The 22,813-nt window shown below is 32.3% G+C and overlaps 2 protein-coding genes across 3 annotated transcripts in view; one reads left to right on the top strand and one right to left on the bottom strand.

The window, feature by feature from the left end:
* LOC129908980 (neuropathy target esterase sws) overlaps positions 1–18,621 on the top strand; it is a 28,177-nt gene extending 9,556 nt beyond the window's left edge. Inside the window, exons 2-12 of one of the 2 annotated variants that reach the window (XM_055985842.1) lie at positions 4,480–5,679; positions 5,749–5,844; positions 5,906–6,039; positions 8,032–8,594; positions 8,666–9,084; positions 9,147–9,422; positions 9,482–9,668; positions 13,552–13,668; positions 14,139–14,350; positions 17,732–18,067; positions 18,134–18,621. In XM_055985842.1, the coding sequence (XP_055841817.1) occupies positions 4,480–5,679; positions 5,749–5,844; positions 5,906–6,039; positions 8,032–8,594; positions 8,666–9,084; positions 9,147–9,422; positions 9,482–9,668; positions 13,552–13,668; positions 14,139–14,350; positions 17,732–18,067; positions 18,134–18,409 (3,816 nt within the window). In that variant the 3' untranslated portion in view covers positions 18,410–18,621. Of the gene's footprint in view, positions 1–4,479; positions 5,680–5,748; positions 5,845–5,905; positions 6,040–8,031; positions 8,595–8,665; positions 9,085–9,146; positions 9,423–9,481; positions 9,669–10,277; positions 10,395–13,551; positions 13,669–14,138; positions 14,351–17,731; positions 18,068–18,133 lie in introns of both variants that reach the window. The other variant, XM_055985841.1, reaches the window with a different exon arrangement.
* Positions 18,622–18,675: 54 nt separating this feature from the next.
* LOC129908981 (uncharacterized) lies at positions 18,676–21,719 on the bottom strand. The gene is made up of 4 exons (XM_055985843.1): positions 21,658–21,719; positions 21,376–21,587; positions 21,092–21,299; positions 18,676–19,088 (listed from the first exon to the last, which is right to left on the bottom strand). The coding sequence occupies exons 1-4, from the start codon at positions 21,667–21,669 to the stop codon at positions 18,819–18,821; spliced, it is 702 nt and encodes a 233-aa protein (XP_055841818.1). The 5' UTR covers positions 21,670–21,719; the 3' UTR covers positions 18,676–18,818.
* Positions 21,720–22,813: the final 1,094 nt, after the last annotated feature.

Genomic DNA, 22,813 nt, shown 5'->3' with positions numbered 1-22,813 from the left:
CATGACTTGTATACGAGCTTGTACATATGTAGCCTCCGAAACTATTTTTGTTAATGGAACAAACATATTATTTTGTGTTCGAAACTAGAAGATTGATGTCGGACATCCATCTGTGATGCTGTGGTTCAAAATTGTTGCACCCAATAAAATGGACTCGAAAGATCATACTTTGAGTAGTCGTAGGCTACTTTTTAATAACTTTGTAAATGATTTCCAGCATTGTCGGGCGTCGAGAAATGCAAATGCAGAATGTCTACGCAAATCCAATCTTTTTTTGACTTGGTTTTCACTTTTAGAAAGTTCGATATACATTTTTGTTACTTTTTCATCCAGAAGTGTTCTTTTGTTCATTCTTCACGTTCTGGTATTGCATTTCTCATTTCAGGTGTTTTTGGTAAATTTAAAAAATCATTTATTCCATCAAAATCAACAAAAAAGCACGAAACAACATCCATGAAATTAGAAAAATTAAATGAAATGAATGAAATTCATTGCTTTGATTCAAGTACTAACCGCTAGACTACCGATTTCGAGGTCCTAGCAAATACCGAGTCCTAACTAGTACTCGGTACCAATTTGACAGTACTAAGGCTTAGGATTTTTGTGAAGAAATCACTTGGTACCGATTTGAGTACTAACGATTAGTATAATAACCGGGTACCAGCTGATTTTGAGGAGCTAAGGACCAAGTCCTAACTAGTACTCGGTCTTAAATTGAAAGTTTTAGGACCTAGTACTTGTGTGAAGAAATGAGTTGATACCGATTTGAGTACTAACTTTAGGACAAGGACCGGTACTTGCGGTAGGACTCTGTGAAGAAATCGGCCGTAACAGTTTTATGAAATAGGGCGCAGGTGTAATAGTCAAAAAAACTTATATTTACGAAACTGATCTAGCTTTGAAATGCAATATCTTCTAAACGACTACTCCTACAAAAATGTATTCCATCCTTGTTTACAGAAAAAAATACGGTATAAAAAACCGAAACGAAAATATTTTACAACATTCTTTCATAAAAGATAAATCCTAAAGGACTGAATTTATAAGTTTTGATAAAATTCTACCGTTATATAAAAATAGATTAAAAAAGTGCCTTCTTTTGAATTTACGCATCTTAAAACCTACAAACAGATCAGAAAATATTACACACAAAATCCTGATTTTTAAGAGTAAAGTCGGAAAACCCTGAATTTGTGTCTATGTTTTAAAAGAATTATTTTTCCATGCGATTCAATTACGGCCGATTTCTTCACAGAGTCCTAACGCTAATACCGGTCCTAGTCCTAAAGTTAGTACTCAAATCAGTACCAACTCATTTCTTCACCCAAGTACTAGGTCCTAAAACTGTCAATTTAGGACCGAGTACTAGTTAGGACCTGGTCCTAGCTAGCTCCTCAAAATCGATTAGTACCTGGTTATTATACCAATCGTTAGTACTCAGATCGGTACCAAGTGATTTCTTCACAAAAGTCCTAAGCCTTAGTACTGTCAAATTGGTACCGAGTATTAGTTAGGACTCGGTATTTATTAGGACCCCAAAATCGGTAGTCTAGCGGTTAGTACTTCAATCAAAGCAATGAATTTAATTATTTTTAAGAGATATCTGGCAGATTTTTTAATTTCTTGGGTGTTGTTGCACTTGACAAGTGCGTTTCTATTGATTTTAATGATTTGGATGATTTTGTTTTAATTTGCCAAAAACATAATAACCGATTTTTTGCATTAGATATAATTCATGAATAATAACGACAAATACGTTCACCTGCCGTGAAAAATTGCAATAGCAAAGCAATTTTTGAATAAATTATTATGAAAAAAAATCGTTGGCACTGCATTTTTGATAGGAAAACCATGGTTAAGTATAAATATAAATGGAGTCACCTACATACAATATTCACTCAAAATATCACCTTTCGGTACCATTTTACGGGCAGAGGACATGTTTTAGAATTCGTGATGGCCGTGTGAAAACCATCTTCCAATTTCCAACGCAAAATATATTTGCAAAAGTATTCTATTTACAAATAGTATTGAAGGTTATGCTCAAACTTGTCTTCATTCTGTTCGTCCTGTTATAAACTGTTATAAAAAAAAAACTGTACCAAAACAATAAAGCTGCAGTTTTTCTAAAACGTTATTTTTATTTAGATATGAATGTACATTATGAACAAACATCCGCATAGTAATCGTCTTTTTTATTACTTATTTTAAAATGATTTTTTATATTCGTTGGTGAACTAGTTACCAGTCTTGCCGACACTTTTGTATACGATCCAGACATTATCTTCATTCTTGATTGTGACAGTTCTTAATAGAATTTATCTTCTGTTCTTGTTGGCTTCTTTTCAATCTTCACAATATTTTTTAAAAATTATTTTAATGATAATTTCATTAATTTACTGTTTTTTGTACATATATTTTTAATGTGGTTTAATCTGCTGAAATATCAAAATAAAATATTTCAAACATCAAAATATTGTCAGAATGACAGTTAGACCAGTTTTATACGTATTATTTCTTAGGACTGCGTTGTGAATTTTAATCCAGTCAAATAAGGGTTTAACCTCGGAATGAATGTTAGTAGAAATTTTTTTTGCTCAATATCTTCCTTTTGCCATTCTATAACATATCTCAAAAGTCTAGAAAAATCTCATGTTCGCTTGTCGCGATTTCAAGGTCAAATCGCGAAATGGAGATTTTCAAAATTAGCAAAAATAGGCTATGGTATTATATACACATATGATACATGATTTCAAGGTATTTTTTAATGCTGATTCCAAAAAATCTAAAATCAAGACAATCTGACGTCTCTTTAAAAAGTTATACCTGTTTTTCATCTGTCAACTCATATTATTATAGCAGTTGCAAACTTACTGCCGACAAACCCTTAAAAGTTATGGTAGATGAACCAAATTTTGCATGAAGATTTTAGAATCCATCATTATTAAAAATCAAAACAATCCATTACAAAAAATATATATACCTACGAAATAATGGTATTTTTTGATGGAGGGGCAAATTTTAGGATATGCACTAAAGAAGATTCTTGTTCATCTTAGGAATAAGTGCAAATAGGCTAATTTTTTCATTTTAATCTTTGTTTGGATATTCTTTAACTACCCTCAAAAATCTAAAAAAATCTCATGTCCGCAAGTCCTAATTTTCTTGGTTTGAAAATAAGGTGCAGATTTTAAAAAATTAATAAGAAAAGTTTAAATTTTTATGTGTATACCAACATAAGCGACATGATTTAAAGGTATTTTTTAACACTTATTCCAACAAAACTCACAAACAAGTCAACCTGACCATCCCTGAAAAGTAATGCACCTTATTCATGTCGATCTGACACAAATATCTGAAGAGTAGTTTTTCAATTTTTTCAAATCTGCACCTTATCTTCAAACCAAGAAAATTAGGACTTGCGGACATGAGATTTTTTTAGATTTTTGAGGGTAGTTAAAGAATATCCAAACAAAGATTAAAATGAAAAAATTAGCCTATTAGCACTTATTCCTAAGATGAACAAGAATCTTCTTTAGTGCATATCCTAAAATTTGCCCCTCCATCAAAAAATACCATTATTTCGTAGGTATATATATTTTTTGTAATGGATTGTTTTGATTTTTAATAACGATGGATTCTAAAATCTTCATGCAAAATTTGGTTCATCTACCATAACTTTTAAGGGTTTTTCGGCAGTGAGTTTGCAACTATTATAATAATATGAGTTGACAGATGAAAAACAGGTATAACTTTTTCCAGAGACGTCAGATTGTCTTGATTTTAGATTTTTTGGAATCAGCATTAAAAAATACTTTGAAATCATGTATCATACAGTAGCGAGCAAAAAAAATGCAAACAATAAAAACATTTGCAATTTTTTGCTCTTCTAAAAACGCATATTTAGGTAGACTTTTGACCAAATAATGGTTATGGAGTAAAATGTTCCACAAATTGACTCTGTTTAATGAAAATAAAACAGTTTCAATATGCCAAATTTCGTAACTAAGTTCTTGTTAAAAACTCTTTAAAATTCTTTCGTTTGCATTTTTTTTGCTCGCTACTGTATGTGTATATAATACCATAGCCTATTTTTGCTTATTTTGAAAATCTCCATTTCGCGATTTGACCTTGAAATCGCGACAAGCGGACATGAGATTTTTCTAGACTTTTGAGATATGTTATAGAATGGAAAAAGGAAGATATTGAGCAAAAAAAATTTCTACTAACATTCATTCCGAGATTTACCCCTTTTTTCTCCTTATTTGACTGTATTATTTAGATCAGGTCCTATATATGTGAAGAAATGCTCGGGTCCTAACTTTTCCTTAGGACCGAGTACTATTGCTAGGACCTGGTCTAGCTAGACCGGGTGCTAAGCTGACTTAGGACTTATGTGAAGAAATTGGCCGTTATATATTTATTTTTAAAATATTTTAATCATTAAAATTTTTCATAAATGTGTTCATATATTTTCAGGCATTTTTATGTATAACCATAGGCATACTCACATGCATCTTTGTCGCTTGGTATGTACTTTACAAGAGATGGGCACGCAGCAAAGAACGTGACGCTTTATTGCTAGCTCAAAATGCCGACCTCAGTCGATTGCGTTTTAGAAAACGTGACAAAATGCTCTTCTACGGCAGACGCATGTTGCGAAAAGTAAAAAATGTCTCTGGCCAAGTATACAATGGTCAGGGTCGCAAACGAAAAGCTGTTATGCGTTTCGCTAAGAAAATTCTCCAAATGCGTGGAGAAAATATGCCAATGCAACTTAAAACTGTTGAGCCTCCAGCTGAGTATCTGGAAGAAATGATGGAAGGTAGCGATCGAGTACCTCCAGATGCTCTCTATATGCTACAAAGCATACGTATATTTGGTCACTTTGAGAAGCCCATCTTCCTTAAGTTGTGCAAGCACACAGAAATTCTTAATTTAGAACCAAATGATTATCTATTTACGATTGCCAATGCTGATGATAGTGTTTTCATTGTTCAATCGGGTTGTATACATGTCTTCATTAACAATGCCGATGGTAGTACATTATCTTTGAAGACAGTCAAGAAAGGAGAATCCGTGACATCATTGCTGAGTTTTGTTGATGTTCTGTCGGGCAATCGGAGTTTTTATAAAACCGTTTCAGCTAAAGCGGTCGAGAAGAGTCAAGTCATTAGGCTACCTATGAAAGCCTTTAAAGAAGTATTTGACGAAAATCCAGATATTATGATCCGAGTTATTCAAGTTATCATGATTCGTTTGCAACGTGTCATCTTCACAGCTCTGCGTAACTATTTGGGTCTCACATCGGAACTGGTTCAGAATAATATGCGAGGCAAGAAGAGTCATGTGAATGTGAAGACTTCGCCGGTGCACAAACGATCGGAACACTTTCAACACACACTATCGGATTGCTTTGTGCCTCCGGACATGCTTGCCGACTTGGGAGACCCACAGCATTCGAATGCATTGGGTTTAGGTGCTAGTAACACTGCTAATCGCCGTAGTTCGGTATCAAATACAGAGTCCATTGACGTGAAATTGGTGCATGCATCAGCTGTCACTAGTTTCCTTAAGGAACTTGGCCTATGCGAAGATGATCGCGGCATGTTGGATGGAATAGTTGAGGTGAGAGAAGTTGAAGCCGGTGCAACAATTGTCTCTGAAGGCAGTATAGAGGTAAAGTTATTGTTTTTTTTATACAAAGTATTTTTTTTTTTTTAATTAACGATTCTTTTTGAAAACTAGGAAGTTAGCCTTTGCTTTGTTATGACCGGCTGTCTTTCGGTTTATCAGAATGCCGCTGAAATTCCCCGAGTTGCAAAGAAAAAAGATCAAAATGAGGTAGATTTTGATGATTCACTGTCATAGTGTTTTTATTTTTATTTTCTTTCTATTTTTATAGGTTTTCATTCATACAGTTCATCCGGGAGAAGTTGTTGGAGGGCTTTGTGTGTTGACTGGAGAAGGAAGTGATTACACCATTCGAGCTAAACACCCCAGTCGAGTTGCACTTATTTTGAGACCAGCTGTGTATCAGTAAGTATATTTTAAGATTGATTTTTGTTTATTTATTATTTATTTGTCTAAATTAAACTGACCATAAACAAAAAAAGGTAATACAACTAAGTAATAAGTGATCGTCATTATGCTGCTCTGTCCGTAAACGGATTCAGGTTAGTGCGGGGCAAAATAGTTGCGTAGCTAGTTCACGTTTCCCGCATCTAAACATACATACATAAAGGGACATAGAAATCTCCAGACCAATAAACCGTGAACTACATTGACCATATTGCGATCGACGCTAGACATTCCTCTACTATTTTGGACGTCCGAACGTTCCGAGGAGTCTGATCACTACCTATTAGTGGCTAATGAACGGATGCGGATACCTAGACCATCGCCATCAAAAGGAAATATTGTGAGGAATTTTACCGTCGGACGACGGCAAGAAGCCATCTGAGATGCCACCTCTGAAATGCTAGGTTTTACTAGGCCACCACAACAAAACCCCTGGTTCGATAAATAATCAATGTCGACAAGCACATGCAGCTAAAAACAAAGCTAACAAAACAGCGCCGCAGAGAATGAACAGAGTTGCCAATGAACTCTACAAAATCTAAGAAAATGGAGGAACATCTTTACATTTTATCTGAAGGCAGTTGGTTCAGAATATTTTTAAAGTTTGTTGAATTTTCATTGCTGGAAGCTATTTGGCACTTGCTTCATCAGAAAATGAGTGGTAAACGTTATGAAAAATGAAATGACGTCGGATAAAAAGATTAATAGGTTTGAAGTTTTCGCGATGTCGGATGTCTGCTTAAAAAGAAAAAAAAAAAAACAAACAAAACTTAAAGAGCTTAAAGTTGAGGAAATAGAGAGACAGAGAGAGCAGTCTCAATTCTCTTCCACTTTGGATCGAAAAGCCAATGGGATTTATTATGTTTTGGTATCCATGCCGAATCGTAAAGAACCAATGATACGCTTTATAAAGCATCACCCGGTTCTGCTGTATAGCGCATAGTGCAGAATCATGGACTCTATCACGTGGATAATAGCTCTCTTGGCATATCGTCGGTCTCATAAGGAAATCTCGTAACCTTTTTTTCGAAAATGACTTTTGAATGCCATTTTTTTAGAAAATATGTCAGCGGAGCAACCCAGAAAATTTGAAGTCATTCCGAAAACTATCAATGGACTTAAATTCAAATTTTGCACAGCACTTCAATCCCAACAAATCTGTTGTTTCTCTACTCTTTCGTTTCTCCTGTAAAATTTTGATTTTGGGAGTTACGAGGTTTCCTTATGAGGCCAACGATATTTCAAAAGATCCTACGTAGATACGGGTTGTGCTAATAATGTTAAGCCATAGACAAACAGAGGAAGACATTACCATTGATAGAGCGACTTAAAGATTTAAATTAATATCCAAAGAAATGATGGGACTGGCTCCATGAGCATATTGAATTCATAGGTCTCATAGGTTTCACCAGAAACGAAGTTTGTATCAGTCACAGTCACTAGTCGCAAATTTTTAAAGAGGCTTAGGGTTTGACCTTAATTCTTAAATGATGTCATCACTTCAATCAGTATCAGTGGAGTCGCTATGCATTGCAACATAAATAGCTTCATTTTAAAATAATCAATCTTTATTCCAAGATGAAACAATCGATGCAAGATATCTCCCTAACCATGGAATCTTAGATAGAGTCTGCCTCCGTATCTCATTTATTCATTCGTTCTTTAATGTTGCAGACATCTTAAAGTTGAAGTAAAGGCTGAATAGTGTCGTCCTAGTATTCTTTTTAACTCACAACTTGCTGACTTGCCTTTTGAGTGTCGATGTCTCTAAAGCTCAATGTTTTTTTGCCTCTTTCTTTGTATACTTTATTTTCAAATTAAATGTCGCTAAGGATTTTCGCTTTCCAGGCCCTCAACAGACAAATTAAAATCTTGCACATTGTGTTTTTATATGAATTTATGAAATCTCAATAATTATTTTTTACTTAATTATTTAATTTTTTTTTGCAGAATAATGCGTGAACGTCCAAACATCGTTCTCGACATGGCAAATGGTGTAGTTCGACGCCTCTCACCCTTAGTACGCCAATGTGATTATGCATTGGATTGGATCTTCCTTGAATCTGGTCGAGCAGTATATCGGCAAGATGAAGTAAGCGACAGTACTTATATTGTCCTAAGTGGACGTATGCGTTCAGTTATAACCCATTCAAGTGGCAAGAAAGAAATTGTCGGTGAATATGGTAAAGGTGATTTAGTAGGCATCATCGAGATGATAACTGAAACACCTCGAACTACAACTGTAATGGCTGTACGTGATACCGAGCTAGCAAAACTTCCCGAAGGACTTTTCAATGCAATAAAACTACGATACCCAATTGTAGTATCGAAACTCATAAGTCTTCTTAGTCATAGAATCTTAGGAAGCATGCAATCACGTACTGCAGGTTCGGCTCCTTTAGAAGCTAATCCTGTCACACATAAATATGCAACAGTTGCATTGGTTCCGGTGAGTGATGATGTGCCTTTGACTGCATTCACATATGAAATTTATCATTCACTTTGTGCAATTGGTAAGAATTTTTATACCATTTTTTTTTTTTTTTATGAAATGATTCAATGTTTTGTTTTTTTTTTTCTTTAGGACCAACATTGCGCTTAACATCAGAAGTTGTAGCTAAACAACTTGGCTCTCACATCCTAGAAGCTAGCAACGAATACCGAATGACTTCGTGGCTAGCCCAACAAGAAGACAGAAACATAATAACTTTGTATCAGTGTGACTCGTCATTGAGTCAATGGACACAACGATGCATGCGTCAAGCCGATGTCATATTGATCGTCGGAATTGGTGATCGTTCACCGACTGTATGCAAATTTGAACGTGAGATCGATAGACTGGCATTGAGAACCCAAAAAGAACTTGTTCTACTGCATCCGGAAGCAACAAATGCAAAACCATTTAATACTCTGCAATGGCTCAATGTGCGTCCCTGGGTTACAAATCATCATCATATTCAGTGTCCTAAGAGAATGTTTACAAGAACAAGTCAATATCGAATTGTAAGTTAAAAATTTTGTAGGACCCTTTAAATCAATAACAAATATTTTTGTTTTCTTTGCAGAATGATCTCTACGATCGAGTTCTTAAATCAGAACCAAATATGCATTCCGATTTTTCACGACTCGCTCGTTGGTTGACTGGTAATTCGGTTGGTCTAGTTCTGGGCGGAGGTGGAGCACGTGGTGCTGCTCATATTGGCATGTTAAAAGCTATTCAAGAGGCTGGAATTCCCATTGACATGGTTGGTGGAGTAAGCATTGGTGCTCTTATGGGAGGACTATGGTGTGGTGATAGGAATATCACAACAGTTACTCAAAAAGCTCGAGAATGGTCAAAAGTGAGTGTTTCCATAAGGCTCAAAACAAGGTCTTAAATATTCTTTCTTTCCAATTGTAGCAAATGACAAAATGGTTCCTTCAATTATTGGATCTAACCTATCCCATCACATCGATGTTCTCTGGTCGAGAATTTAATAAAACTATTCGAGGAACATTTGGTGAGGTTTGCATTGAAGACTTGTGGATTCCATTTTTCACTCTAACCACCGATATAACGGCAAGTTGTCATCGAATTCATACAAATGGTAAGTTTTCGCTAACATTTTAGCACCAAGATACACATCAAATCCACAATCCACAAACACAAACAAAAAATTTGTTCAATTAAATAAGCTTTTTTGCTAAACGACACACAAAGCTATCGCCAGAATCCAGTGACCTATATTTCGAAAGTATAAATTTCAAACAAACAAAAAACATTCTGAGGTTTTTACATTTAAGTAAAATTGTTTGAGCTACTAATTTATTATTTTTTAATTTCATTTCATTTATACTTTTTTTTTTACTTGTTTTGTGTTGTACATTTCTGTTGCATATTCTTTTGGAACAGAAGTAGAATTTTATTTGAGTTGTATTTTGTATTTCATGATGTTGGAATCATTCAAAACTATTTTCATCTCAATATCAGTTCACTCTATCGATGTAGTACTCTCAAAGTCTTTCAAAAAAAAAAAATGTGCTTTTGTAAAGTATTATACTATAAACATTATTGTAAAGCTTTTGTAGCCGGTACAATACACAAAATGAAGAAACTAATTTATTTTGATAACATTCAATAAAAACAATTAGATTTTGAATTTTTTTGATAAATGCAATATAATGTTAAAAATGTGTAATACCAAAAAAATATCAAGGATCTCTGTGGCGTTTTGTGCGAGCATCAATGTCTCTCAGCGGTTATATGCCACCACTTTGTGATCCAAAAGATGGTCATTTGTTACTGGATGGAGGATATTTCAACAATTTGCCAGGTAATTTAATTGATTTGTATTTTTTTTTTGTAAGTTTAAAAAAAAAGCACTTTGGAGTGTTGAGAAGCAAATTTGTTGAGAGAAAAAAAAGGGGGTAAGGGATGTGGTTAAATGCAATACAAAATATTAAAATCTTTTTTGTAAAAACTTTGTTTTCGTTATTGTTTTTTTTTATAATGAAGAAATTTACTTGGTGTGTATGTAATCATCGTTTGGTCATAGCTTTCTTGTGTTTTTCAATGTTTCACGATTTTAACGATCACCCTCAAATGTCTATTTTGATAGTTGCATTTAGTTTTTATTGACATGGTTAAAATTAAGTGTTTATGTGTGTAAGAATTGAACACAAAACTTTTGCAGTTGCAGGTTTCAATTTTCACTAAAAAAGATTTCAGTCTAAAATGTATTGTGTCTGGTAAAAAATAAACTAATTAAAATTATAATCAGAGATGCCCCCTAAGAGAGCGAAGAATAAAATAATTGCACCAGAATGGTTAAAAATTCTGACTTCAAAATAATACTATTCAAACGAGGACTCTTTTTTTTTTCAAAGTTCTATAACTTTTGTATTCTCCTAAACAGAATTCTAATTTTTTTTACGACTTTCGTCGCCAGCACGCTTAACGCATGGTAAATGATGACCTCAAAGGCCTCAACTTTATACTTGTGTCCTCGAAAGTGTAAAAATGGACCACTAACTTTTTTAATGCCGAAAAACTTTTTTCTAATAAAATATTTAAAATAAAAATTGTTTTTTGTTAAATAGCGTTTTATTTGCGAATGAAATATTCTTCTTTAACATTTTTTTGTAAGAGATTTTTTATGTGACATCGTTTATTTGTTTGATAATAATAATTGTAAATACATATTTTCACAACGCGAACTTATTACCGACTAACGATTTATATTAGAAAATTATTATTTGGTATTGGTATTTATCAATGGAGGTTTAGAATGTCTTGTCTTTTGTTTAGTTTAAAAATGATCAAACATCATCTGAAAATACTACCAACAACAAGTAAGAGTTGTTTGTACGTGACAATGGAATGCATAAATGGTTAATTTTATAACAATATGTCCAGTAAACTTAATTTGAATAAATACTCAAAAATGGCAATGCTTAGGAGTTATTTTGAAAAAAACAAAAAAATATTTATCCAGGGTCCATATGGCCACTAAACTAAAATAAAAGTACTCAATTTATTTCAGCTTAAACCATACAACAGCCTTATAAAAAATAATGTTGTTTTATATTACGGCTGTCATAAACATATTTCACTTAATTAACAAGATTTTTTTTTAATGTAATTTTTTAATTAAAACTTTCAAAATAGTGTAGTGTAGTGTTGTAAAATAATACAATAGATTTGATTAAAAAAGACGAATAGTTCTAAGAAAACTATTTTCTCGGGTTTCTAATCCGAACGAGTAACCCCTTTAAATCATTTTGTTACCAGGGACCTTCGGCGCCAATCCGACCCTGTAATTAACAACATGTTATGTGATCAAATGTTAAGTAGTTTTCTATTATTATCATTGTAAAAGTATCGACTACTGCAGTAATTTTCACCAAAATTCATGTACCCATTTTGAATGTTTTTTTATTAATTTCAAAATAAGGGTTACTAAAATGTTTCGGTGAAAAAATTTCGTTTGAATTAGTTAAATCAAAAGCTACATTAAAAAAAGTGTTTTTAGTCATGAGATCCACAGGTCTGTGCGTGTAAGCGTTCATTTTTACATCGAGCTAGTACCGATGATTTTTGCGTATTTTCCAAGTTTTTTTTTTTCCTTTTTTAATATCTCCTTTTAAACGGATACCTCCAATATATCGTTTTCCAAGTAATGCAATATTCTCGAAAATGGGTCTAACGATTTTGGTTGAAATTCGGTGTACGTGATGATCTTGGAAACTTAAAAAAACTGCGATTTTAGTTTTTCTCAAAGAATTCGGATAACGGTTTTTATATAATTCATCATAAGCTAGCCAATTTAATACAAAATTTATAGACGGATATTTCTTATCATTTTTAAGCATAAAATGTATTCAATTTTTCAAACACAAAAATTTAAAAAAAATCGATATTTTTATTTGTTTTTCTAATAACTTAACCAAAAGCTTTTATTTACAATGTTTAGATACATTAAACCAAAAGAGCAACTACGTGCGATACAGCCGTGAATTTTATTTCAAAAACAGGACTTTGTTTTTGGCAGTACCTTATTTTTTTCTACATTAGAATCGTTTTTTAATTGAAAGAACCTTTTCCTCTTTTGTCATAGTAAAGTAATTTCCTTTTTAGATAACTTAAGTATCAAGTTCGAAGCAAATCGTTTTAATGGTTTAGTTAAGGCTGTAGCTCGAGATAAAGACAAATAGACACACAGTAGTACTCCGTAGCGCAATAGTTAGTGCGATGGACTATGACGCCAGAGCTCTGGGTTCGTATCCCAGCCTCCATCACATAAAAACATTTTTATTTCAGAGAAACTGCCCCTTGCGAAGAATTGTCCAAGCCTCCAAGAGTATAAAGAGTCGTACTACAAATTATTATGATGGATAGAATTACGGTACCCACTTTTTTCGCATTATCCATCATCGTAATGCTATTATAAGCTTCAGAATCAGAAATACTTTTTTAAAACGATTTTTAAATTAAGAACACCTATTTCCTTAAAATAATCTTAACCTATTCAATTTGCTTTCTCAAATAATTAACACCTTTATATTAATTTTTTTTTCTTAATTTCCTTAACTGGTTGTATACATAACCAAAATTTAGAAATATTTCACCTGGTAAGTACAAAAATATTCCAAATAATTAATCTAAATATTATGTACGTGTTTTAAATATAAAAAAAATTAGTTTGTTTTCAAATGCATGCCTACGAATGACTTCTATAAACTTTTCTAAAAAAAAAAAAATGTAAAAAGCCCAGAATGTAGCTCCGCTCTAAAGTTATACCAAAAAAACACTTCTTCAATAAATTTCTGATAATAATTGGCACATCGCGATCTTTAAAATAATAATAAACAAAAATAATATAATAAAATAAAATCAACGGCAAATTTTTCACACAAAAACACTCAATTTAAAAAAAAAAACAATAATAAAAAACAAACATAAAAATAATATAACTTTCGAATAACCATTAGGGTGTATGTGGCGCTACATTCGTGCCAGCATGAGCATAGCTGGAGTATTTCCTCCATTTTGTGACTTCAAAGATGGCCATTTACTCCTAGACGGTTGCTACACAAACAATGTTCCAGGTAAATTAATAATAAATTTCTTCTAACTTCCAAAACAACTATCATAACAAATTAAACTTTTAATTTACATCCTCTTCTTTATAATCGTGTTCATTCTTAATAAAATTTAAAAACAAATAATTAAATGCATGAAATAATTTTATTAGTAATAATGCACGCACATAAATTTGGTTTTTTTAGAAATCATAAAATCCAGAAGAAGAAGAAAAATAGCAAAAAATAATTTTAGAGATTTTTTTTTTAATCCACAAAAGCAAAAAGACCAGACAAGAGTCTCCTTGAGTCTCTTTCAACGTTCTCCTTTCATTCCCCTCTCAAAAATATATAAAAAGTGAATGACACAAAAAACAACCTCTTCAAATTTGCTTCAAAAAGAGTAATTAAAGACTCTCACTTTATTTATTATCAGATTAGATTTCATTTTGCCCAGAATCACACTAATAAAAATTCTTATCTATTTTAATAATTAGCTGACGTAATGAGAAATCAAGGAGCTGCACATATCATTGCCGTAGATGTAGGATCTCAGGATGACACTGATTTGACAAATTATGGAGACGATTTGTCCGGCTGGTGGTTGTTGTATAAAAAATGGAATCCATTTACATCGCCTGTGAAAGTTCCCGACTTGCCTGATATTCAATCTAGACTGGCTTATGTCTCGTGTGTGAGACAATTGGAGGTAATATTTATTTCATTTATCAGAATTCTTATTTAATTGTATTGTTTTAGCTTTTTTTGATTCTCCTAAGTTTTAAAAATTATCCGCCTCCTTAGTCTCCTTACTCTCCTTCCTCTTCTCCCCTCTCTCTCGCCTTATTCTTCTCAAGTCCTGTACCCTTTAATTAATCCTGTAGATTATTATTTGATGGCGCAATAAAACAGGTAGTTACTTACTCTTAACGACAACAAAAATGCAATGGTTCGACATAGGTTCTTCCTGACAGACGGAAAAGTTAGCTAGCATATGAACTTTACCAAGAAGACGAGACCACCAACAAGAAGGAAGCTGAAAAAAGAAGAAAACTGGACATTTAAAAAGAATTTAGGGAATAACTTGGGTTGAATTATTGACACGCCAAAACAAGGATTCGGTAATACAAATGATGGGAACACTTTACAAAGATTTACGTAAATCCAGAAGTTACATCAACTATAAGCCATTAGAAGAAGAAATTTCAAAGAAATTGCAAGTTATTTTAAATGCATTATTATCTATAGAATCTATAAATGTTGATAAATATAACGAGTATACTAAAAGCACTTCGGATCTTTTAAAATCCAAATATAGTCACTGACACTTGACCCGAGCACTTCAGAAGATTCTAGACCATAGTAAAGAACTTAAAATCAAAGCAAAGGAATCAAAGACAACAAGCGAGGTTACATGCAAGGTTTCACGGAGACGGCAAAATCAAAATTTATTTAATATACTATCCATATCATCAGATCCACTTGTTACACCTTAAAGTAACAATAAATCGCAAAAAAAAACGGAAAAAGCTACTGCTCAGAGCCAAAATATCTGTTAAATATTAGAACTGATGATGATGGCAGTTAATTTTTTTTCTGAAAATGAAAATTTTTAAATATTTTTTAAGAAGATGTTTTATGAATTTTTTTATTTTATAAATAGGTTTTTAGTTTGTTGGTCCATTTACTTTTTTCCTTTAATGTGTCACATAATATATGTACATATGTCACTGAAATAAAATGCACGACTTGCTCTTAGTGTTCAAGTTGCTAGAATTTTTAGGACTTTTTATATAGAAATTTAGTATATGTAATTGTTGTACGTATGTATATAAAAAATGTTTTGAAAAACACATAAAAATCGTTTATCATATTGCCATCCAAAAGAAGTACCTATGCAATTTCATTTGTTTTATTAAGATGCATTTAAAAAAAAAAATTCAAAATCGTTTGAGCCGTTTTTTTAAAAAACTAATTTCTTATGAATGATTTTTTGGAAAAAAAAAATTTAAATAAAATTGGTATGCCATTTTGTAGAAATCACTGATCAACATCTAAAACCAAAATTTCAAAAAAATTCAATATCCGGTCTTCGACACTCTTATTTTTTAAAATTCCAAAAACTAATTTTTTTAAAATTTTATTTAAAATTATATGAATGCCTTTTTTTCAAAAAAATTCGTTGAAATCGAAATAGTAGTTTCGGCGAAAATCGTATTTAAAAAGTTAAAACATAGACCTTGTCTTTAAAACTACATTTGAAATTTTTTTAACAAAATCGTTAAGAAATTTCAACTTAACTAAAATCGGTATATGACAAGTACCGTTATTTTTGGTCCAAAAAAATTAATTTCAAAAACCCATCTGGAGAGTCGCCAATTAACACTACATATCAAGATTGACATTAATCGGTCCAACCGTTTCGGCTATAGCTTCGTATACAGACAGACAGACAGACGGACTTTCGGGACCCACTTTTATGGCATTCTCTATCTAGTCCAGACAAAATAAACATTAAAAAGAGCAAACCCAAAAATAATTCGTATAGGGCTGAAAATTGGCACAGAGCATTTAAATGTCGATTAAAGTAAGTTGTCAAAAGTCCCCAAAAGTCCCATGTGTGCATAAAAAGTTATTCAAGTTTTAATGTCGAAAATTTAGGTTTTTCATATATAACATTGAAACGTACTTCACTGGAGAATAGTATTGTTAAGCTCCACACAAAATTTCAACCCAATCGGTTAAAAACTGTAGGAGTTAGTTGGTCGTTCGATGGGAGCACAGGAGTTTGCGATCATCCTGAACTACGCCGCCATTTAAAAAATTTCACATTAGCCTTTTCTGGTACTTATTGATAACTCCAAAAGAAAATAATGTTCGCTGATGAAAATGGTGAAACGATTTCGTGTCTACAAAGTGTTACTATAGACCAGTGCCGATGCCTTCAAAAACATTAAAAAGTACAAAAAAATCATAGTAGGATGAAACCCATTGGAAAAGGAGGGAAATATGATAAGAATGAAAGGAAAAATAAATTACGGGCGAGACGAGTTCGGGAAGTGGGTGGGTTGAGTTTTTAATGGTAAAAAATGGTATATCTCGATTTCCGGCAAAACTACAAATCCTATCGAAAAAAGTTGTTTTGCAAAGTTGTAGGTAATAAAAAGATCTACAACTTTTGTATCAACAATTTTTTCACATAACCTCAAAATTTATGTGAAAAATTCAAAAAACCGAGTTTTTGGTTTTTTATTTTTATCTTTTTCAAAAACAAAAATTTTTCTACGAAATTTGGTGAAAACTTACCTTATTATGTCCCAAATACACTGTAATTTATTTGATTGAAAATATTAATTTGTTCACCTTATTTTGACTTAATACCAAAAAAACACCCTAATTTTCAATCGAAAATTCACGTGTCAAAATATCAGCTTTTTTCAAAAAGTCAGTGAGCATGACGTTCGTTAAAATGTCTTTTTTCTGATGGTGTAAAAAAAATTTTACATTAGTATACTATAGAACATGTTCTAGTAAAATTCAAAAAATGAAAAAAGCTTGAATTCGAAAAAAAAATTTTATCATTGTTTACAATTTTGGCCTATTTATTCAAATTTACACTTTAATTACTCAAAAAACGTAAGATTTCATGAAACATTGATTAATCATATTCCAATGGGTTTCATTCTACTATGATTTTTTTTGGTTTCAAAAATTATCGACCCTGGTCTACTACCCCTTAAGTTTCTTACAAAGAGCTTCTCAAAATCGTTTATAATGCACAAATCTCAAATTGACTTATTCCATTATTTATTCTGAACGCCTCATATATCGATAGCAGGAGCTTTACTCCTCTATATTCTTTTACCTTAGTTCCTACCCCTTTCTTTATTATCGGTTACGATCATCCCCTCCTTCCACCCCTCTGACCATGCATCGCCTTTATAAACTTTCCTGCAGATTCCCCACGCCACCTTTATCATTTGTTCCCCTCCATATCTCCGAGCCTCATTCGGTTTACCATCTTTTCCTTAATTGATTAATTCTATTATGTATTTAATTGATCAAAACTTTTTTTTAAATTTAATTTCAGGAAGTGAAAAACTCTGATTATTGCGAATACATTCGACCACCGATCGATAAGTACAAAACTTTGGCATTTGGTAGTTTCGATGAGATCCGTGATGTTGGCTATGTTCATGGAAAGAATTACTTTGAAAACATGGCCAAAGCTGGACGATTAGGTCGCTTCAATCAATGCAGCAAAGAACCACCAAAGAAACAAAGTCACTCGCTTAACGAGTACACATTTATCGATCTCGCACAAATTGTTTGCAAGCTTCCCGAAACCTACACCGAACATAATTTCCTTTATAGCGAGGATGAAGAATTTGATGGATATATTTCAGAACCTTCCACATTCCATACGGTAAATAATAGTCTTCCCACATTTGAATCATTTTTTGTAATATGACTTTTTTTTTTAATTTAATAGAATGCGGAATCAGCAATGAGAATCAAACGAACTGGAGGATCTTTGTCGTTATCAGAAAATGAAATGGATTCTGATTTAGAAATGGATCTAGGCATTAAGCTGAAACGTGATAAATCACGCAGCTTAACGCAAACACCTATATCAGATCCAATGACGACTCCATCCTCTGATCAAAGTGACAGTTTTTCAAAAGGCATTGCTGCGCAATCAGATGCAGCAGCGAGTACAATCGAAGACCTTCCTTCTGACAACGATCCAAAGGCGGCAAGCAGTTAGGTGTGATAACAGGAACTCCTCTCCCATTATAAGCTACATAAATATTTAACCTAGTTAGTAATGAAACCGTTGTTAAGTTAAGAACGGTATAGCGCGATGACAGAAACAAAAAAGAACAAACGTGTATGACGTAGACTTTATTTTTTCAACAAAATATACAAAATAGTTTAATATTAAATAAAAAATAAAAACTGGTAATGTAAATATTTAGAAGAAGAAAAAATAAGTTATTTAATTTTTTTTTGTTTGTTAATAAGGAAATCTACATCAATTTCTTTTTTAATCAGTTCATTTTATTTGTTTTCTTTTCTTTTTTTTGTTGAATAACACTTATTTAATTTTTTTAAATATTGATATTGATAAGTTTTTGAGATTCTTCTTTAATAATGATAATGTTGGTAAAGTTGAGTCAAGAGCAAAAACATCCAGCGGCAACTGTTACAGTTTTGAATTTCCACAATGACCGAAGAGTATCGGGTAAAAGAGATGTAGTTGGATCCTTTTGCTGATGGTCATTGTGAGAACGATGTGTTAGGACACGTACTTTATACTCCAAAGGTTTGCATTGAGCTCCACGCCAGCATTTCGGTGGGTATTCAAAAGCTTCGTCATTCTTTTGGCAAACAGCATTTAATAGGTAACGTGGGTAGTAAAGATGGCCAAGGTCTATTAGTTCGTTCTGAAAAGTAAAAAAAAAAAAAATAGTATTAGGCAGGTACATTATCTATTTAATGTTCTCATGTTAAGATGCGAGATGCTAGAACTTTACGTGTTTTACTTGAATACGAGTATAAAATTCAATTTTTGATAGATTAATCTTAACTGGTCACTGTGGTGTATGCGTAACTTTTTTTTGAGGAATCATTTTAAGTATAATACATTTTTTTTATAATTTTTGAACAACAACAACATCTTGAAGGTGCTACCACCAAGTGTTTATGGCTAGAGTTATAGTACTGTTTCACGGATGCCAATCCGATCATCAGACTCCTTTTATTCCATTTTGTGTGTGGTGCTTGGTCTAGTAATTTTTTCATTTGATTTGAAAAACTTCTTCCGTCACACTTGAGTATTGAACCTAGACCAAGCGAGTTCAGAAGCCAGTTTGGCATTTCTATCCGTATCCGCAGTTGCCGTTTACATGCATTACAAAAACAACACGCATACTGTAACACAGCTAATAACTCTATATTTATATATATAATATTTTATATTATTGCCGAATAGTTAATTGCATTGAACTTGATAAAAAAATTATTTTTTTATAATTTCGAACAGTTTATAAATAAACATTTTTTCGCTGATTCAGCGAGAAATTTTGTTTTTAGTTACTACAGTCATGTAATACTAGTGCGATATGTATATAGCGTCAATGCGTTCGTAGGTCATCGTAATCTGTAACTCGGCCGGCAGAATATCACTATTTTAACAGTATATAAATAAAGGGGTCGAGATGACTACCGTTAGGGACACCCGATTTCGCAGTGAATGGGTCTGATATTAAAGACCTGAATAAGACTCTTTATTCTTAGTCAGCCAAGTATGATTGAATGAAACCCGGAGAGAAGCCAAGAGGCTTAAGTGCAGGTTTTTATTGATAATAAAAACGAAATCCATGTTATTGCTACGGACTTAAGCAATAACATGGACTTCGTTTTTATTATCAATAAAAACCTGACCGCAAGACGCACTTAAAGCAGAAATATACTTCAGGTTGTCGAGTATTTTAAATGGTGTTCTTTTATTTAATTTAAAATCAATTTGTGAGAAAATTGCTCCTGTCACTTAAACGATTGGAAATTTACCCCTAATTTCATGAGATTTTTTTGGTGAAATAATAGTACCTATTATTGTTTTTTTTTATTGAAATAATACGGCAATAGTTATTAAAAGAAAATGACATGTTTCGCTCGAAGCTTGAAAAAATAGCCAATTTATAACAATTTCTGTATAACAATTTTATAATAGTCTTGCGAACTTGTCTTCCATTTGACTTCAATTAAAACACTTAATAACATTTATTAAAGCTTTAAAGTCTATCAACAATTCCCACCAGTAAAAACAATGTTAAAAACGGGTTAAAGTCTTAACTACATTGGCTCAAAAAGTGAAAAAGTACAAAAGTGAAAATTTTAAAACGCATTTTTGTATAGTTTTTCGGCCTGAAAAATTAAAACAAATGATGCAGAAAGCTTATTTTTTGGTCTAATAAACAATTTTTATACTCTTTTTCACAAAACAACTGCGCTAGACAGAAAAAAAATATTTTCACTTTTGTACTTTTTCAAAAAGTGGTGTATGTAGTTAAGCCTTAAGAATCAATTTTGCCATTGGCTTAGAACTATTACAAGATAGTATTTCCGAAAGTTAAAAACTCTCCGATTCGTATGAAATTGGACTTTCCGTTCCAACGGATGTCTCGATAAGGCCGATCATAAATTTTAAAATTATTTCTAACAAAAAAAAAAGGATATAATAACACAAATAAGTTTTGATTTTGTCCAATATCTTCAAAAAAGTGTAATGAAAGAAATTAGTTCATTAATTTGGAAAATTAGGTAGTTGTCGTTTGATGATTTTGGAGGAAAATGCAGTAATTTGCATTAATATATGTACATATAACACAACCGACGCGATTTTGAGCTTATTAAAAATTTTTAAAAGATGTTAATAATAACATACCGTTATTCTGCAATCACATCCAGTACTGGGTGAACTATGTCCCCTTTTCATTAAATCGGGTTCCAAAAAGTCAAACTCGTCATATGAATTGATAAGATTATCATTCCCGTTGGCATCTTCGATTTTAAATCCTTTGTTTTCCAATTGTGGTTCACCATCCAAATTATCGTTTCCTTGAAGGACATCTGATTGTTCAGTTCCCAGGTTTCTGATCACAAAACACAACAAATAAAAAGAAACATTTTTTAACACGGTCTTTTTTCAACAATTACAAATTTAATCACTTTTTCATTTTTAAGTTGTAGTTTGAGGCTTCTTCGTTGGTATTAAAATTATCCTTAAGAGCTGATAGAAACTTGCTATATCGACATCCTGGATTATTACCACAATATCCTAGAAACTCTCTCGGTAATAGTTCCTCAATGCTTTGCAAGTTATTTTCCATTTTGGCAAAAGTGGAATAGCTGAGGACAACTATCATCACAGCAAAACGAGTCTTTTTGAAAAAAAAAAAAATAATTTAAATAAGTCGTAGATTTTATCCTTTTAGGACGCTCTGAACTTACCCATAGCACCATCTTGTACTATGAAAGTATACAAATAAACCTAAAGTTCATAGCTCATTTGCTTTTATACCATTTTTTGAAATTATCGAGATCCAGGTTGACATTAATGGGTTTCATATCAGACAACGGCTCTTTTTTGGATTGGCATTGCCAAACATTGTCATTTCTTTAATGAAAGTACACCTCCCACATTGAACGTCCTTGAAGAGAGTTCCAGAGTAGGTAAACAATGGAACATAGATCATGTTACCCCATATAAACCATTTTTGAGGCAACCTTATAACATATCCTTTTTTTGTTTTTGGTTTTGTTTATATCTTCGAGACAAAAGAAAAATATGACGAGGAAACATGCATACAAAAGATGAGCATCATCTTAAAGAAACATGTGGGTCTATTGTTTAAATAAAGAATTCCCGGAAAAACAAACATTTTTATATTTTTAAACATTTACAAGGTAATTTTGCAAAAAAAAAAGAATGTCCTTAAAATACCATATCAACGTGTCTTAAGGTGTAACACAGCAATTTGTGTTACAAGAAGTTACAATAATAGGACACTTCTGATAATATTTAATGGAGAGACAAAAATCCTAGAATTAAATTTAATCCTTTGATAGGTACCTACAGGTTTTTAAGAGAAATTACTTAAGGAATATTGATGTTGTGTGGTCTCTTGTTTTCTTCTTAGCTTTTTAGGTTGTCAATCATATTTGATGGAGTTATGTTTTTTAACAAGATACATAGATCATTAGGTCTTTAAGTTGAAGGAATTTATTTAATTTTAGTTAATTTCTTTTTAGAATATTAGCAATAGGAGCCTAAGATTGGTGAACGTTTGAGAAATATTATCCTGATTATCCTGGCAAAAACTTTTTTTTATATTTTGTTACGCTTGGTAAGGAAGTAATGAAAATGAATAAGAACTTCATTATGATAAATTTGATTGAGAAGATTATTACACAATTTGTAAATAGTACAGGGAAGTTAGTAAAAAAAACAGGCATATTGTGGAACGAAATATAGGACGGCTGAATTTTTCAAATCTGAAAGAGGGGTATTAGAAAAGCTTAAGTCCTGGTTTTCGGGACGCCACCCCCCTGGCGAAATCCGCCATTTTGGAAAACACGAATCGCTCTATATCTTCAAAACTATTTG

Source organism: Episyrphus balteatus, chromosome 2 (assembly GCF_945859705.1).
Source record: "Episyrphus balteatus chromosome 2, idEpiBalt1.1, whole genome shotgun sequence".
In the NCBI taxonomy this organism is placed as follows: domain Eukaryota; kingdom Metazoa; phylum Arthropoda; class Insecta; order Diptera; family Syrphidae; genus Episyrphus; species Episyrphus balteatus.
Note: the sequence above shows the minus strand (reverse complement) of the source record. Positions and strands in the feature narration are given on the sequence as shown.

Coding starts and splice junctions, on each gene's coding strand:
- LOC129908981 (XM_055985843.1), bottom strand. Junction 21,300..21,375: donor TACAACTTAAAAATGAAAAA/GTGATTAAATTT, acceptor TTTTGTGATCAG/AAACCTGGGAACTGAACAAT. Junction 19,089..21,091: donor GATGTGATTGCAGAATAACG/GTATGTTATTAT, acceptor TTTACTTTTCAG/AACGAACTAATAGACCTTGG.